At 39.5% G+C, this 17,939-nt stretch overlaps 1 protein-coding gene across 4 annotated transcripts in view; it reads left to right on the top strand.

The window, feature by feature from the left end:
- Positions 1–17,939, top strand: part of LOC5572844 — a 375,823-nt gene that overhangs the window by 308,692 nt on the left and 49,192 nt on the right. For all 4 annotated transcript variants that reach the window (XM_021849986.1, XM_021849987.1, XM_021849984.1 and 1 more), the window contains one exon: positions 7,251–7,382. In XM_021849986.1, the coding sequence (XP_021705678.1) occupies positions 7,251–7,382 (132 nt within the window). The remainder of the gene's footprint in view (positions 1–7,250; positions 7,383–17,939) is intronic.

Below are 17,939 nucleotides of genomic sequence, written 5' to 3'. Positions count from 1 at the left end.
AACAACAACAGCAGCAGCATCGCACGTCTGTCAAGCTCTACACTCACTGAGCGCCTTCCAGTGAGTGACCAAGCGCATCGCAGTGAGTGACCGTCGCCAGTCCAGCATACACATGCATCATCAATCATCATCGCCGTCATCGTCGTCATCATTTGCGCCTGGAAACAGCGGAAATGTTCTACGCGTTTCTAGAACATGTGGTGCGGGATATAAATACGCGTGATGTGCGCGGCTGAAAATCAGTTATATTTTCAAATTCGAAAAGTGAAGTGCAAGTGATAAGTAAAGTGAAAAGTGTAAAGTGTAAGTTTAAAGTAGTGCAATAAAGTGAAGTGTTTTTGAAAGTAACCTTGCCTAGTGTCTTCTTCGCGTGCGGAAAGTGTCGTTTTCGTACAGTTGTATTATGAGCATGTCAACCTTCTAAATTTTATAGTTCAAACTAAAGTGTCCTTTTTCCGACCGGGATTCGGGACAAAAATCGAAGCTAGTCCCTGGACCTCGGAATTTTTCAGATTTTCAATAAAACTAGTATTTTTATTAAAATGAAAGTAAATATCAAAAATATAGTTTTTTTTTACAATGAATCATAATTTAACTCTCTAACTAATAACGAGAGAAAGAAAGTTGCCTGAGATTGGTTGATGCTACCGGGCCACTACCACTCTTGTGTGTGAAAGAAGATCCCGAAGATCACTCAATACTTGTGCGCGGTGTGCTAGAAGAGAAATATTCAAATAAAAAAACGGTTGAGTTCAAAACAAAATCAAAAAATAATTTCTTTTTTTTTTAAACATAATCCAAAAATTAAATTAAAGGTATTGTTCAGCGTGATGGAGCCAAATACTGAATCAATGGAAATTGCATCAGATATGGAAACGGAAGAAATGCCTAAAGAAGAAGATCTACTACAAAGTTCCTCAATGGATGATATTGGCGGTGGAGGATCTATCTCGTCCTCTATCCTTAACTCTGAGGATGAGGAGGATGGAGTAAATATCACCATTAAGGAGATACGGAATGATCTACAGAGTAATTTACAAAATCCAGAAATAAACGTAAGACCAAAGTTGAGCGGAGCAAAGAAGAAGCGTTTCAGAAAACTACTGGTGGGTGGACATGCACGGGAGGAAGCACTTTCGATGGTTTTAACACCATCTAACGTGCCCACACCGAAGAGGTCTCGAAACATGAACAACAGTAGCAACAGTGACGGGAAACCCAATCCTAAAAAACAAAAAGGATTGCAGGTTCATCACTCCGTCAATAATCGAATGGAAAATATCAGGCAAGGAGCAACAGCGATTGTACCTGAGAATCAACAGTCGACATATGGAGAAGTGGCCAAATGGGTTAGAGTAGGAATACTACCAAACACCTATCCACAAATACAGCTCACAACGGAACAGATGAATTTGGCACAGGAGGCCATTCTCGAAAAAGTAACGGTTCAAAGAAGAGAGTCCTTCAAGCCGAAGTTCACTAACTGCTGGCAGCGAACAGGACACTTAGTGATAAACTGTCAAGACACGGAAACAGCGGATTGGCTCGACTCTGTGGTTCCTACGCTCTGCCCATGGGAAGGCGCTGAATTAACAGTAGTCGATGCAGATGATATCCCAAGGTTAGACGTGATGATAGGCTTTTTTCCTCAAAGTGTGAACAACGACAACGACACCATCCGGATCTTCATAGAGAGTCAAAACGACGGCCTGAGTACCGATAAATGGAGGATCATTCAACGAAACACTCTTTATGAGAAACACGTTGAATGGTACTTCACTGTTGACGAGGCGTCCATGCAACATTTCAGAGCCAGTAATTTTCTTTTTAACTACAAGTTTGGGCAAACCACTCTTCGGAAAAAAGGTATGTTCAAACCTGATTCAAATGGGACTGTTACTTTGAGAGATGATACCAAAGACGAACCGGAAAGCTCCGTAAGTACTGGGAACCAAGACCATAGTGTCCCGGGACCAAGCGGAATACACGGGAATCCGTCAAAGGTAGAATCCTCAAAGAATCATAACCAGACACAACCAGATGTAAACAATCACCAAGGGTCAAAAAACAATGTTTTTGGGCATCAAACTGGGCTTGCAGAGGGCCAGTTTCTCTCTGAGCCTCCAAAGGACCGAAACTCTTCTGGGCCGACACAGACTATCTCTGGCCATCTAAAGGGACAGAGAAGCTCTGAGCTATCAAAGGCTCGGAGCAGCGTTGGGCCGTCGAAGGAACAGCGCAGCTTTGGGCCGTCAAAGGAACAGAGTAGCTTTGGGCCGTTGAAGGACCAGAGCAGTTTTGGGACTCTAAAAGACCAAAATCATTCTGGGCCTCATATGAACCAGAATGCTTATGGGCTGGTAAGGGATCAAAATACACCTGGGCTTCGTAAGAACCATAATGAAACTGAACAAAAACACAAACAAAAATCCACTGGGCCCAAAAAGGACCAGATGAGTTCAAAAAACGTCTAACTATGAGAGTTTAAAATGTCTTCTAATAGAAATCATATGCAAATAGATACAAACATAAAATGTATACAAATAAACCTTCATCACGCTAAGGGTGCAACTGGAATCCTCTGTCAGAGGTTTATGGAAGAAAAATTAAGCGTAGCATTTATACAAGAACCTTGGGCTCATAAAAACAAAGTTCTTGGAATTCCTATGCAAACAGGTAAAATTATTTTTGATGAACACAGTTCAAGACCGCGCACAGCACTATTACTTAAAGGGGGACTTAAATACGTACCATTGACACAATTTATCACCAAAGATTTAGTTGCAGTTCAAATGGAGATTCCCACAACCCGGGGAAAAACTGAAGCTTGTATAGCTTCTGCATATTTTCCTGGGGATGTGGACACAGTACCTCCTCCTGAATTGGCAGCTTTCGTAAGATTTTGTAAGAGTAATAATAAACATTTTATTGTCGGTTGCGATGCTAATTCCCATCACACAGTTTGGGGAAGCACCAACATAAATAAACAAGGCGAAGACCTTTTTGAATACATATCTTCGAACAACATCGATTTATGTAACGAAGGAAATCAGCCTACATTTACAACAAAAAACAGACAAGAAGTATTGGATATAACTATTTGTAGTTCAATGATTTCTACAAATATAAAGCTTTGGCGAGTTTCAGATGAAGAATCTTTATCTGACCACAAACACATAGTGTTTGAGTACAGAGCCAGCAAAACAATCAAAGTGACTTACAGAAATCCTAGGAATACCAACTGGGAAAAATATGAATCAATGTTAAATTTAAGTAATAATATCTCATTGAATGACAATATAGAGACAACAGAACAATTAGACAAAATTGCAGAAAATATAACTGGAAAAATTATTCGGGCGTGTGATACTAGTTGTCCAATAAAAGAAGAATTCTCTAATAGAGATGTTCCTTGGTGGAATAAATCTTTAGAAAACCTAAAGAAAAAATCTCGGCAGCTTTTCAACCGCGCAAAAATTTCTGGGCAATGGGACCAATACAAAAAGGCCCTTACAACTTACAACAAAGAAATAAGAAAATCCCGTAGAAAAACCTGGAAGTTTTATTGTGAAAACATAGAAAAAACTCCGGATGTAGCAAAATTACAGAAGGTTCTTTCCAAAGACCATTCAAATGGGCTGGGAAATTTGAAAAAAATAAACGGGAGTTTTACCGTTGACACAAAAGAAACACTTGAAATAATGATGAAAAGTCATTTTCCAGGATCAAGTTAAGTAATGAGTGATGATACAGAATGTGATAAAGTTGGAGAAACCTCTAGGCCTAATAGGACTACCGGCAACAACTTAGATCTACCGGATACTATCTTTACTCGATCTAAAGTTGAGTGGGCAGTGAATTCTTTCGAACCTTTCAAGTCTCCAGGAAGAGATGGTGTTTTCCCTGCACTTCTACAGAAGGGTGGACAATTACTGCTTGACTCTCTCACAAATATCTTTAAAACTAGCCTATGTCTTGGCCATATACCAAAAATATGGACTCAAGTTCGGGTCGTCTTTATTCCTAAAGCAGGGAAAAAAGACAAAACAAATCCAAAATCGTTTAGACCAATTAGTCTAACATCTACAATTCTTAAAATCATGGAAAAGATAATAGACGAATACATAAAGTCAAAATACTTACAAACAAATCCTATCAGTAAATATCAATTTGCTTATCAACCCAATAAGTCTACAGTCACAGCTCTTAATGAACTGGTTACAAAAATAGAATCCACGCTTCACAGGAAAGAAATAGCTCTTATGGCATTTCTGGATGTTGAAGGTGCGTTTGATAATGCGTCTTATAAATCTATTGAAAATTGTATGGTGAAAAGGCAATTCGATCGTTGTATCAAAATATGGATTATGAAAATGTTGAATGATAGAGAAGTATCTGCTGAATTGGGAGAATATTCAATAACAATAAAAACCACTAAGGGATGTCCTCAAGGAGGTGTATTATCCCCTTTGTTGTGGTCGCTTGTTGTTGATGATCTCCTCATTAAACTAGTAGAAAAAGGCTTCGAAGTTATTGGGTTTGCAGATGATGTGGTAATAATAGTTCGTGGAAAGTTTGATAATATAATCACTGACAGAATGCAATCAGCATTGAACTGTACTTGGCAGTGGTGTCAACATGAAGGGTTGAACATTAACCCATCAAAAACAGTTTTGGTGCCGTTTACTCGCAGAAGAAAGATTACTTTAAAAAATTTGACTATAAACGGATGTATTTTACAATATTCTTCCAATGTTAAATATCTAGGAGTAATACTAGATAGTACTCTCAATTGGAACTTACACTTAGAGCAGGTAATACTCAAAGCCACAAATGCTCTATGGGTGAGTAAAAAAACTTTTGGTAAAAAATGGGGACTGAAACCAAAAATGATTAATTGGATCTATACGGTTATAGTACGACCTAGAATAGTTTATGCTTCACTAGTTTGGTGGACAAAAACAAAACAACATATGGCCCAGAGAAAGCTTGGAAAGTTGCAACGCTTAGCCTGCATGGCCATAACAGGAGCAATGCACAGTACACCATCAAAAGCCTTGGAAGCAGCTCTTTATAAACTTCCGCTACATCAATATATACAGAAGGAAGCTGAAAAGAGTGCTCTAAGGCTGAAAAGAACTCATACATTTTTAGAAGGCAATCTTTTCGGGCATCTCAGTATACTGAAAGATTTTCCAATAAATCCATTGGTAGTAATGAACGAAGACTGGATGGAAAATAGGATGAACTTAGATATACCATATAACGTGGTTGAAACAAACCGCCAAGTATGGGAATCAGGGGGTCCGAATATCTCACCAGGATCGATAATTTTCTACACTGATGGCTCAAAAATGAATGATAAAACCGGGGCTGGAATTACAGGACCAGGTATTGATATTTCAATACCAATGGGAAGATGGACCACTGTTTTCCTTGCAGAAATTTATGCCATTCTAGAATGTGCATCTTTGTGTCTGAGAAGGAAATACAGGTTAGCACGGATTTGCATATTTTCAGATAGCCAAGCGGCGCTGAAAGCTTTAAAATCATTCACAAGCCAATCAAAACTGGTATGGGAATGCATAACACTGCTAAAGCAATTGTCCGTTAAGAACCAGGTTAATTTATACTGGGTACCAGGCCATTGTGGAATTGAAGGTAATGAAAAAGCGGATTTACTTGCAAGGAGAGGGTCAAGTGTCCAGTTCATAGGACCAGAACCCTTCTGCGGTGTATCCAAATGTTTAATACAAATGGAATTGAAACAATGGGAGGATCAAATGATACAGTCAAACTGGATTGCAACAGAAACCTTAAGGCAATCAAAACTGTTCATAACTCCAAATAAAAACGTTACGGAAAAACTTTTAAGTTTAAACAAAAAATCTTTAAGCATACTTATTGGACTTCTCACAGGACATTGTCCGACAAGATATCATTTGAATAAAATCAATCGATGTCAAACTGGTGTCTGTCGGTTTTGTGACTGTGAAATAGAGACCTCACAATATTTGCTCTGTGACTGTCCAGCGTTGTATGTACGTAGAAGACAATATTTCAATAAGGGCATTTTAAGCCCTTTTGAAATTTGGTTAGAAAATCCCAATCTGGTTATTGGTTTCATTCTAAGAATCATACCGGATTGGAGTACTTCGCATCATCAGTCAACGGCATTTACCCCAAATGGTAATTCGTCGTCCTGAAAGAATGCAAATTAAATAGGGGTATACCACAATAGATCAAACTCATGGTCGCAGTGGTTTAAATCCCAACACCAAAAAAAAAAAAAAAAAAAACTAATATCTTACATTTTATATACGGTCCACTCTCCACATCTCGATATCGAGATAGGGAGAGATTGAGACAAAGAACTTTTTTTTAATGAATAGGGTAAGTGTACCAGTTATGGACATAGTGGTTCCCTATTTCGCCATACGGGATTGCTGGAATGTCTTCACATTTTGTAAAGTTTTTTTTTGTTTTGTATTAGTAAGATTTTAGATGTATCTTGATTTTTAAACGTCCAAAAAGATTTTAAATGTGAAAATTATCGAAATTTCACGTATGGCCAAATAGGGAACCACTATGGCCATAGCTGGTACACTTTCCCTACTAAATTGAAAATCACACCATTACCAGAAAAATAGTAAACCAAGGAGAGAAAATCTGGAATGAAAATCACATCGAGATAGGGAGATATCGAGATACAAGGAGAATACCGAGATATGGAGATTAAAAATGTATGCAGAATAAAGGGATCGAAAAAATCATCAACATAGGGAGAGATATTGGGATGTAACGGGACATCCTGGATTGTTTGTTAAACCCATTATTGCCCCATTCATGATCTTAAAGCAATACTTTTGCAAATCAATAATCATTTCTAGATTTATCATTATGATGAACCAACATTAAAATGCATTCGGCTGCGGTATGCACAAGCCTCACATGGAAGGGCATTGGGTTCGGAACCGGAAATAGAATTATGGCGAAACATTGCACAACCTCCCTAACACTCACCCATCTATCATCACCCAGCTAACCAAGCTACACCGGCACGCACCAATACCAAGGTAAAGGGGGAACACACGCAAAACGCACCCGCTCAAATCCACAGACAGCAAAGTGAATTAATTGTTCCATCCAAGGAAGACCAACATATATCCATCATCCAACACAAAATGTGATCCTCATTTTATATCCCGTTTTTCTTTCTCTTTCTTTCTTTTTTTCCCCGCATCCTCTAGGCACAATCAGGCCGTTAGAAAGTACCTGTGTGTTAGATTCCGACTTTGGGTTCATACTAAACTGTGCGTTCAAAAAGTCCGGCCTGTTTCGAGTGCGGAACCTCGGGGGCGTCAAAGCTCACTTCGGGTTAGGTAAAGAATCAAACTTTGACTTTTACGTTCATTTGGGATTGTGCTTTTTCGTTCGGGTTGTTTGGTTACGGATTGTCAGAACTTTTCATCGACTTCTGTCCATATTGGCAGGGAGCCAATCACAATTTCAGCGGAATCAATTAGAGCAGCAGTAATAAGTCTTAGGTACTTGGAAATTTATGTTTGCTCGACTCATGCCCCGCCACCGACAGTGCCATCACCGGATCACTCCAATTCAGCTCAAATTGTTCCAATAATTTCAACAACGCCAACTGTCTTCCATCTCCGTTCGACCGATGGAAGTTTCACGATGGGGAGTGAGTGATTCAAAGGAAAGGGAGTTATGATTTATCAAGAAATATGTATTACAATATACATCCTTGACAACATTGACGATTGTCAATTGTCAAAGTAAGCTCCCAGTTAAGCCAGGAAGAAGAAACATTTTGTCGATTTAAAAGAGGTTTTAAAGCAGTCCTGGTAAATAAATCATAGTTTTTAAATCCGAAATAAAATCAGGAATATTACTTAGTTTGAATTGTATTCCAAATAGGGTGCGGAAACACTTGGATCCCATGATTTACTTTGGCATATGGGGTTTTCTCTGTTGAATTGTCTGAATCCTTGCAATAAGAAAGACTTCAGTACGACGCATATCAGTGTGTGAATTAAAAAGTGCCAAGAATAGTATACGTTTCCCTATCAGTTCAACATAGTTCGACATTTCTTTTTCAAACAGAAAGTCATACGTCAAATCTTATCACAATTTGACATTGATTTTTCATTTGGGCTTATCTGCGATGATCAATTCTCTTCGTCGATGCTTTCTTCCATTAAAAACTCTCGTGGTGATTCTTACTACTGAGGCAAGATATAACGATACTTCAGCGTCCAACACTTAGCAACATGCTGAAAAGTGTTTTAGTTCTTTGTAATAATGTGAAGAGTGATGCGATCATCGCAGATAATCCTATTTCCGAATAACGCAGCAGCTTGAAAACATATAGACGAACAGAGGGTGAAAAAGACTGACATGTTACATACGAAGCACGATGTAACTAAATCAATGTTAACGCTGGATTGTGAATGAAACTGACTGCTTTAACGTACGATGATGGGTTTATCAATTGCACCCTGCATTTTTGACTAATTGAACTGCTACAATGCCACTAATTCATAACTCCTCAAAAAAATATTCCCCATGTTTCTGTTCGTCAAAGATTTTCCCATAATTTTCTAGTTGAATCCATTTACAGATACTTTCATCCTGGAATTCCTTCAAATACTTCTTTAAAATTTCTTCCATTCATTTAATCGTTTCAGAAATTTATATCGTTTCAGAAATTTATACATTTATTACCCCTGAATTGTTTTATGATTTTCTCCATTGTTTGAGTTTTTCGGGGATTCTTTCTTAAATTTTATTATGCATTTCTTCGAAAATGCCAAAGGCGTTTCTTCTGAAATTCCATCTTGTGTTCCTCGAGGAAATCAAACAATCTTTTAAGTTGTTTCTTAGACTTATTTCAAGGATTCTTTCTAAAGCTTCTTCATCGATCTTAGAGGGGATTCTTATAGAAATTTCTTTAGTAATTCCTGTAAAGATTCTCCAAGAAATCCTGATTTTTTTATCACTACTTCTACGAGAATCACTCCTAGGATTGCTCCAGGTATTCTTTCAAATATTTATGCAAATAACTTTCAACAATTTCTTGTAGGTTCAACAGTTTTTGGGTGAATCCATGGCAAAAAAATCCTTACGAAATTATTTTTGCCACTTATTTGTTCTGTAATTGCTTTTGTGATTTTTCCAAAGACTTTTTTCTGAATTCTTAAACAATTTTTCCAAGAGTTTTTCTAGGGATTATATGGATTCCATGAAAATTTCGTTTAGAATTCCTCCAACAGTTTTTTTTTTGTGATTTCTTTCAATAGTTTTCCACATATTTTCCTAAGATTTTTTCAGGAATTCCTTGAAGCGTTTATGTGGCTTTCTTTAGAATTCTCGGAGGATTCTCCTAGAAAATCTCGGAGGATTCTCCTCGAAAATCTTGGAGGCTTCTCCTTGAGAATCTCAGAGGATTCTCCTTGGGAATCTCGGAGGATTTTCTCCTTGAGAATCTCGGAGGATTTTCTCCGAGAATCTCAGAGGATTCTCCCCGAGAATCTCGGAGGAGTCTCCCCGAGAATCTCGGAGGACTCTCCCAGAGAATCTTGGAGGAGTCTACCCGAGAATCTCAGAGGATTCTCCCCGAGAATCCTGGAGGATTCTCCCCGAGAATCCTGGAGGATTCTCCCCGAGAATCCTGGAGGATTCTCCCCGAGAATCCTGGAGGATTCTCCCCGAGAATCTCGGAGGATTCTCCCCGAGAATCTCGGAGAATTCTCCCCGAGAATCTCGGAGGATTCTCCCCGAGAATCTCGGAGGATTCTCTCAGAGAATCTCGGAGGATTCTCTCAGAGAATCTCGGAGGATTCTCCCCGAGAATTTTGGAGGATTCTCCCCGAGAATCTCGGAGGATTCTCCCCGAGAATCTCAGAGGAGTCTCCCCGAGAATCTCAGAGGATTCTACCCGAGAATCTGCGAGGAGTCTCCCCAAGAATCTCGGAGGATTCACCCCGAGAATCTCGGAGGATTCTCCTGGAGAATCTCGGAGGATTCTCCTCGAGAATCTCGGAAGATTCTCCTCGAGAATCTCGGAAGATTCTCCTCGAGAATCTCGGAAGATTCTCCTCGAGAATCTCGGAAGATTCTCCTCGAGAATCTCGGAAGATTCTCCTCGAGAATCTCGGAGGATTCTCTCCGAGAATCTCGAAGGTTTCTCCTGGAGAATCTCGGAGGTTTCTCCTGGAGAATCTCGGAGGTTTCTCCTGGAGAATCTCAGAGGATTCTACCCGAGAATCTGCGAGGAGTCTCCCCAAGAATCTCGGAGGATTCACCCCGAGAATCTCGGAGGATTCTCCTGGAGAATCTCGGAGGATTCTCCTGGAGAATCTCGGGGAATTCTCCTGGAGAATCTCGGAGGATTCTCCTGGAGAATCTCGGGGAATTCTCCTGGAGAATCTCGGAGGATTCTCCTGGAGAATCTCGGAGGATACTCCTGGAGAATCTCGGAGGTTTCTCCTGGAGAATCTCGGAGGTTTCTCCTGGAGAATCAAGTAGGTTTCTCCTGGAGAATCTCGGAGGTTTCTCCTGGAGAATCTCGGAGGTTTCTCCTGGAGAATCTCGTAGGATTCTCCTGGAGAATCTCGGAGGATTCTCCTGGAGAATCTCGGAGGATTCTCCTGGAGAATCTCGGAGGATTCTCCTGGAGAATCTCGGAGGATTCTCTTGGAGAATCTCGAAGGATTCTCCTGGAGAATCTCGAAGGATTCTCCTGGAGAATCTCGAAGGATTCTCCTGGAGAATCTCGAAGGATTCTCCTGGAGAATCTCGAAGGATTCTCCTGGAGAATCTCGAAGAATTCTCCTGGAGAATCTCGAAGGATTCTCCTGGAGAATCTCGAAGGATTCTCCTGGAGAATCTCCAAGGATTCTCCTGGAGAATCTCGAAGGATTCTCCTGGAGAATCTCGAAGGATTCTCCTGGAGAATCTCGAAGGATTCTCCTGGAGAATCTCGAAGGATTCTCCTGGAGAATCTCGAAGGATTCTCCTGGAGAATCTCGAAGGATTCTCCTGGAGAATCTCGGAGGTTTCTCCTGGAGAATCTCGGAGGATTCTCCTGGAGAATCTCGGAGGATTCTACTCGAGAATCTCGGAGGATACTCCTCGAGAATCTCGGAGGATTCTCCTCGAGAATCTCGGAGGATTCTCCTCGAGAATCTCGGAGGATTCTCCTCGAGAATCTCGGAGGATTCTCCTCGAGAATCTCGGAGGATTCTCCTCGAGAATCTCGGAGGATTCTCCTCGAGAATCTCGGAGGATTCTTCTCGAGAATCTCGGAGGATTCTCCTCGAGAATCTCGGAGGATTCTCCTCGAAAATCTAGGAGGGTTCTCCTCAGAATCTTGGAAGATTCTCCTCGAGAATCTCGGAGGATTCTCCTCGAGAATCTCGGAGGATTCTCATCGAGAATGTCGGAAGATTCTCATCGAGAATGTTGGAGGATTCTCCTCGAGAATCTCGGAGGATTCTCCTCGAGAATCTCGGAGGATTCTCCTCGAGAACCTCGAATGATTCTCCTCGCAAATCTCGGAAGATTTTCCTCGAGAATCTCGAAGGATTCTCCTCGAGAATCTCGAAGGATTCTCCTCGATAATCTTGGAGGATTCTCCTCAAGAATCACGGAAGATTCTTCTCAAGAATCCTGGAGGATCCTTCTCAAGAATCCCGGAAGATTTTCCTCAAGAATCTCGGAGGATACTCCTCGAGAATCTCGAAGGATTCTCCTCGAGAATCTCGAAGGATTCTCCTCGAGAATCTCGAAAGATCCTCCTCGAGAATCTTGAAGGATTCTCCTCGATAATCTCGAAGGATTCTCCTCGAGAATCTCGAAGAATTCTTCTCGAGAATCTCGGGTAATTTTGCTCGAGAATCTCGGGAAATTCTGCTCGAGAATCTTGGAGGATTCTACTCGAGAACCTGGAAGGATTCTCCTGAGAATCTGGAAGGATTCTCCCTGAGAATCTGGGAGGATTCTCCTCGAGAGTCTTGGAAGTTACTACTCAAGAATCCCGGAGGATTCTCGTCAAGAAACCCGGAGGATTCTCCTCAAGAAACTCAGAGGATTCTCCTCAAGAAACCCAGAGGATTCTCTTAAAAAATCCTGGAGGATTCTGCTCAAGAATCTGGAAGAATTCTCCTCAAGAAACCTGGAAGATTATCCTCAAATATCCTGAAGGATTCTGCTCTAGAATCCCTGAAGATTTTGCTCAGGAATCCCAGAGGATTCTCCTCAAGAATCTCGGAGGATTATCTTCAAGATCAGATAGATGAATTCTTCTCGAGAATCCTGGAGAGTCTTCTTCAAGAATTGTGGATTCTCTTCAAGAATCCCTGTGAATTATCCTCGAAAATCCGGGAGGATTCTCATCAAGATTCCTGAAGGATATTTACAAGAATCCCGGAGGATTCTCTTCAAGAAACCGGGTGACTACGTTTCAAGAATCTTGGAGGATACTCTCCAAGAATCCCAAAGGATTCTCCTCAGGAATTCCAGAAGATTCTCTTGAAGGATCTCTGTAGATTCGTCTTAAGAATCTCGGAAGATTCTCCTCAAGAATCCCGGAGGATTCTCATCAAGAATCCCGTAGCAGTATGATAAATCCTCAAAAAAATTAGCGAGTGAATCTTCTTTCTCCATGAACTCCTTAGAATCTTGGTTCATGGTTTGATTTTTAAAAGTGTCCAGGAATTTCATCTGAATTTCCTCCAAAAATTCACTTTTCTCTCCAGGATGGTATTCTATGATTTTTTCCAGAGATGTCAGTCTCACAAGATCCCTCTGAGTTTTTTATAAATCCCCTCAGAAAGAGGATTTTCCAAAAAAAAATCAAATAGTAATTATTACCTTAGAAAATCCCTAAGGAAATTATGTGTTTTCCAGAAATTCCTCCAATAATTCATCCTTTTTTTCCATTTCATTAAAACTCATAGAGTTACTATTCTATTCCTTTCTACGAATATTGAAAAACTCATTTGAGAGATGAGTTATTCCACTAGAAATTCCAGGGTTTTATTCAAGAACCATCAAAATTTCCTTCGACAATATATGCTAAACAAAATTCAATTAGTTTTTCCCTGAAATACCCACAGAAAATGCTTTCTGATATTCCTTCAGTAATTTTGCCATAGATTTTTGAAGAACTTTTCAGAAATTCTTCAAAGCTGTATTCTATTACATTCCGATACTGGATGAATTACTTTTACAGCTTACACTAATGCAAATTGCGACGAGTTTGTCTTACATGGAGACCATTCGAAAAGGTCTTGTTGCACACAACAGTATTTTGCGTAACATGTTCCTCAGTTGATGATGGTGTGAATTGGGCGATGAATTTTAAGGGAATTGTTTCGAAGTGTTACCTCTATTTGTCTGTGCTTAAAGTTTCATGAAAGAAATGTAAAAACATTAGACGCCAATCTTAGGTATTCATAAATTCTGCAACTTTCTTATGTAGGCAAAGAGAATAAAAAAATTGATTTAAGTATTGTACCTTTCGATTCCGCTTTGATTACTTTTCTTATAAAATATACGGGCTTTTAAAAGTACAATACTGAACTCTTCTTTTCTGGTTCCCTTTATTGAGATACTACATAGAGGCTTCGAATAAGTAAAAGAGTTATTATCCTTTCTCATCTTCAGCTGTGGCATGGATGTAGCTAAAGAAGCTCTCGACTATTGGAGTATGCGTCAACCTTGTTTGAGGAGCAGATCACCTACCGGCAAGCTTGACGAAAAAATTCTCTGCAATACAAAAATGAGGCGATTTTAAGATTTTTCTGAGAAGCAAAAATTGAACTCAAAATTCACAACACAGATCCTCAAACGATCCGAGTGAGAGTGTATCGAAATGCGAGGAGTTTTTCTGGTACTTTTTCTCTATTGCTGCTACACACCTTTACTCACACTTTAACAGAACTTTTGAGTGACACGTCCGATCAAAACAGGCCTCGCAAAGGTAAGATTGTACTCTTTTTGGTAAAAATTTTCCTCCGTTTTTTTTGTGACGCTTCTCCCTCGCTCATTTTTCGTTGCCTCTCCGCTCAGTATTATTTTCCTTCCTTACAAAGAGGTAACGACAGCAAGCTACTCTGCAGCATGTTTCCGAACTCTGGTGATGTTGAGGAATATTATCAAGCCAGGCAGGAAGGAGCCATCCCCATACAATGGTCTAGGAGTGTATCACCTGCGAAATTGTGCAACATTTTCATGCTTATGCTAATGCCATTCAATTGGTTTGTAGTAATTGGAGCTCAATATTTCATCTGACTTTGTTTATTCTGAATCTTTAATGAATGATGCCTCCTAAGCCTTTGATGCTAACAATCTGTTCATTACTCGACAACAACTCAAACAATCATCAAAAGTGTACAAATCAACCCACCATAGCTAATTAATACTAAATGTTTATAGTCTGTTCATCAAACGCCGAGTCTGAGGATCCATAATCACCAAACTTTCGTTGACATTAATAATCATTTCCAGAAAATAGACACAATTAGAATTAACGGTTACATCCTTCCGTTATCTGCAGCATCATACCGAGCTAGAACGGCGGTGATGTCATCGCTTTTATCGCGGCCATCCTATTTTCGTACTACGTAGCCGCACAGAAAAAATCATCACTTCCCATTAGCATGACCTTCCTCATAAACCAAATAAATCCAAGAACGCTAGAAGCCAACATAGATCCATTATTTCCAAGAAGGGTATGGGTCAGGCGACATTTAATTCTAGTAATTAGATTCACTTTGCTTAAATCTTCCACTGAGAGGAGTTTATGCGAACCATCAAACAGTATCGGACAATATATTTGCAACTTTTCTCGTTTTTCATACAAGTTAGTCAACTTCTGAGGGTCATATATATAATTAAACGGAATTTTAACAGCACTAAAAAAGACACAAACACCGTCTTCAGCCATTTAGCTGCACGGACTGTAACTTAACACTAGACAACGGACAAGCATGCTCCAGTGGCATAGCCGAGAAACATACCTGACGAAAAGTTTCAATGGCTGAAGCGGGAATTGAACCCACAACCCACATGACTGAGAACACTAACCGCACGGCCACGAGGCCCACTTAAGACATAATTAGAATTTAAGAATTTGTTATTTACTGTATTTTATTCTCTCCCAAGTTCAGAAGCAATAACTATTTGAAAAAAGTAAATTTTGTGACACATTTTAATGAATGATGGAACTCAAAAATAGAAGGAATAGCTTCATGATATCTATACTACTATAGTTGTAGATTGAGACGTGATGAACAAGTTTGCTGAAGACGCTCTTTGTTTAGGATTTGCCTATTTTAAGTTTATCTTAAACGATTTATCGTTTATAATGTTTTGTCAAAATTGTCACTTTATTCAAATGTCATTACTTTCGAACTCGTGTATCGAAAAAATATTTACAAACATATTCTGAAATTCAAGTTATATCTAAAATGTTATGAAAGTTTTCTTCAAAATAAGCATACTACTCAAAACAAACCCTCGAAAGTTGACCATTTCGTATGTAAAATAAAAAAAGTTGCAAATGTATTGTCCAAAACTGTAAACCAAACGGATGCACATCGAATCCCAACATAGAAGTACCCCTCGTACAGGCTCGGGTTCAAAAGATAACGTGCATGTAATCGGCCATTGCATGGACGTTTTGACACATTTCAATAAATTTCCCGTGGAGAACCACCAGCAGTTGCCCTTATGGCAAGTGCTCCATGCAGATTTGTAAGGCACGTCTATTATTAGCAATCCTCGAACGCAATTTATGACAGCGCGGCCAAGTCGTTTCCAGTCGCCAACGCTGACACTTGATTAGGTACATTATTGTGCAGAGAATCGGTGCCATTTGCCTTCGGTTCACGAGTGAGCCTTAACTGCTAAGGTAGAGGGGTTGATTTTCGTCTAGAAATGTTTTCATATTTTGAAATATGTAAAATAATGTTGCGCTACAGATTTAAAGAATTTAACGAAACATAAAACATATATGAATGAATAACCATAACTGGATAAAATAGTTATTAGCCATTTTACCCTAAAACGGTATAGATTTCCCTAAGGGTTTTGCAATCGTTGCGGTTGACTGCTCATAGATGATATATGGTAATTGGAAAGCGTTGGCTTGGTGCTTTCACCGCGTTCTGGTAGGCGTTGCAACTTGCATGTTGGATGAGTGCACTGTACATATGTAAGCATTCTGATGCAAATAGGTGACAATTACCATCGTGGATCATGACACATGTCCTAGATTACGAATAATTGATGAGACTTACATACGGGGAATGAACTTTCTTGGAGGGAAACACGTGCAGTTCATTGTTAACGTCATTACAAATTGATAGAGATGTGTGTTCGAGCTGATAATTATGCTTCATGCTGGAATGAGAAACAAGCATTCGAGGCATAGGAATCTGCAAAGAATGTTATGAAGAACAGCTGACAACAAATCACATCTTTCAACAAGCACAAATGAATTCTTCCACCTTAAGCATAATCAACGGGAGAAGTGATGGTTCTTTAGTTCGAGGTTAGTTATTAGCTCAGATATATTTATATGTTTCATTTAATACGATTTATTCACGTTCGTTAACATGTACAGTCAGTCTGTGCTATGGTTTAAATTCAAAAGATAATGTAATGTCTAGTGAACATGAGCTAACGAATCAATGGCAGTTTAAGTAGATTCAAGCTAAATGTCCTTAATGTTCCCTATTTACATCAGCCCACAAGTCTGCGGTATCTGATTCTGGTCACATCCGCAATGTAAATCTCTTTATTCTTCTGATGAATATTAATAACTGATTGTTATGCTCGGACCGCCGTTCCTAATTTGTCATTTGATGCCACGAGCTTTTGCTCATTTGCGCTCACCAGAAAATCCAACTGCTATCCGTAATGAGCGCGTCCATAACGATTGGTTAGCAAATATTTGATTTATTTGGTGGAATGATTGCTACCATTACTCGTTACCGACGATCGTTTCACAGTACAGAACTCAAGGTCGTTGCATCATTGCATACAATCTGCGTCAGATTTTCCGCCTTATTAAAGTACACATCAATCATTGCGAGGCCTTTGCAGTGATGTTAAAGTTTCCAATTCCGCCACCTGCAGAGAATTGATGTCGGTCAGTTTTCCGGATAATTTCCGATTGCAACATCCGACCTTACTAGGTACTCATGGTTGGTAGCAACGGTCGATAAATTTTGTACATATTTGATTTAATTAGCAGTTGTTTATGTGTTTGTGCGAGTGTGTGGTGCATTAATGGTCATATTCATTTCGAGTGCTCAAATGCGGGTTTGGTCTCTTTGATGATGTGTCCTCAACAGTATCCGTGCTTTGCCACATTGCGACCAGGAGGAAATAACAAGCCTATAATAAATTACATATCAAACTGAACTATGATTCCTTGGCTTATCTTTAATTTGCTATTGTTTGAAAAAGTAAGAAGAACTGATGAAGACCAACTTCTTCTACTTTTTCTTCTTGGCACTAGGTCTTCAGCTTAGTTGTTCAAGTTCTGCAATTATTAACTGAGAGCTTTCTTTGCCAACGTTGCCATTTCCGCATTCGTCTATCGTGAAATGCTTTTGACGTTGGATAACGTCTTACGGCAACATACTGGGGTACAATTTCGAAAAACGAAAATCGCTCGCGTCACGAAAAGTGGTTAGATTTTGACTGTTAATAACATGCTAACGCCCAGATAGATTTTAGAGATTTTTGCACCAATCGACTGGAAATCTTTCTACGAATCGTTTCCAATAATGAAAACTATTGATTTTCATGACTAAACTATTGATGAATGGGTAAATATCGAGGCATGTCTTATTCTCCATAGAAAAGCCCTTTTTTCTTGATGTTATAAGGTTTTGATGTTTTGAAGT

The sequence above is a fragment of the Aedes aegypti genome, chromosome 3 (assembly GCF_002204515.2).
Source record: "Aedes aegypti strain LVP_AGWG chromosome 3, AaegL5.0 Primary Assembly, whole genome shotgun sequence".
Taxonomy (NCBI): Eukaryota; Metazoa; Arthropoda; class Insecta; order Diptera; family Culicidae; genus Aedes; species Aedes aegypti.
This window is presented reverse-complemented; position numbering and strand designations above follow the sequence as displayed.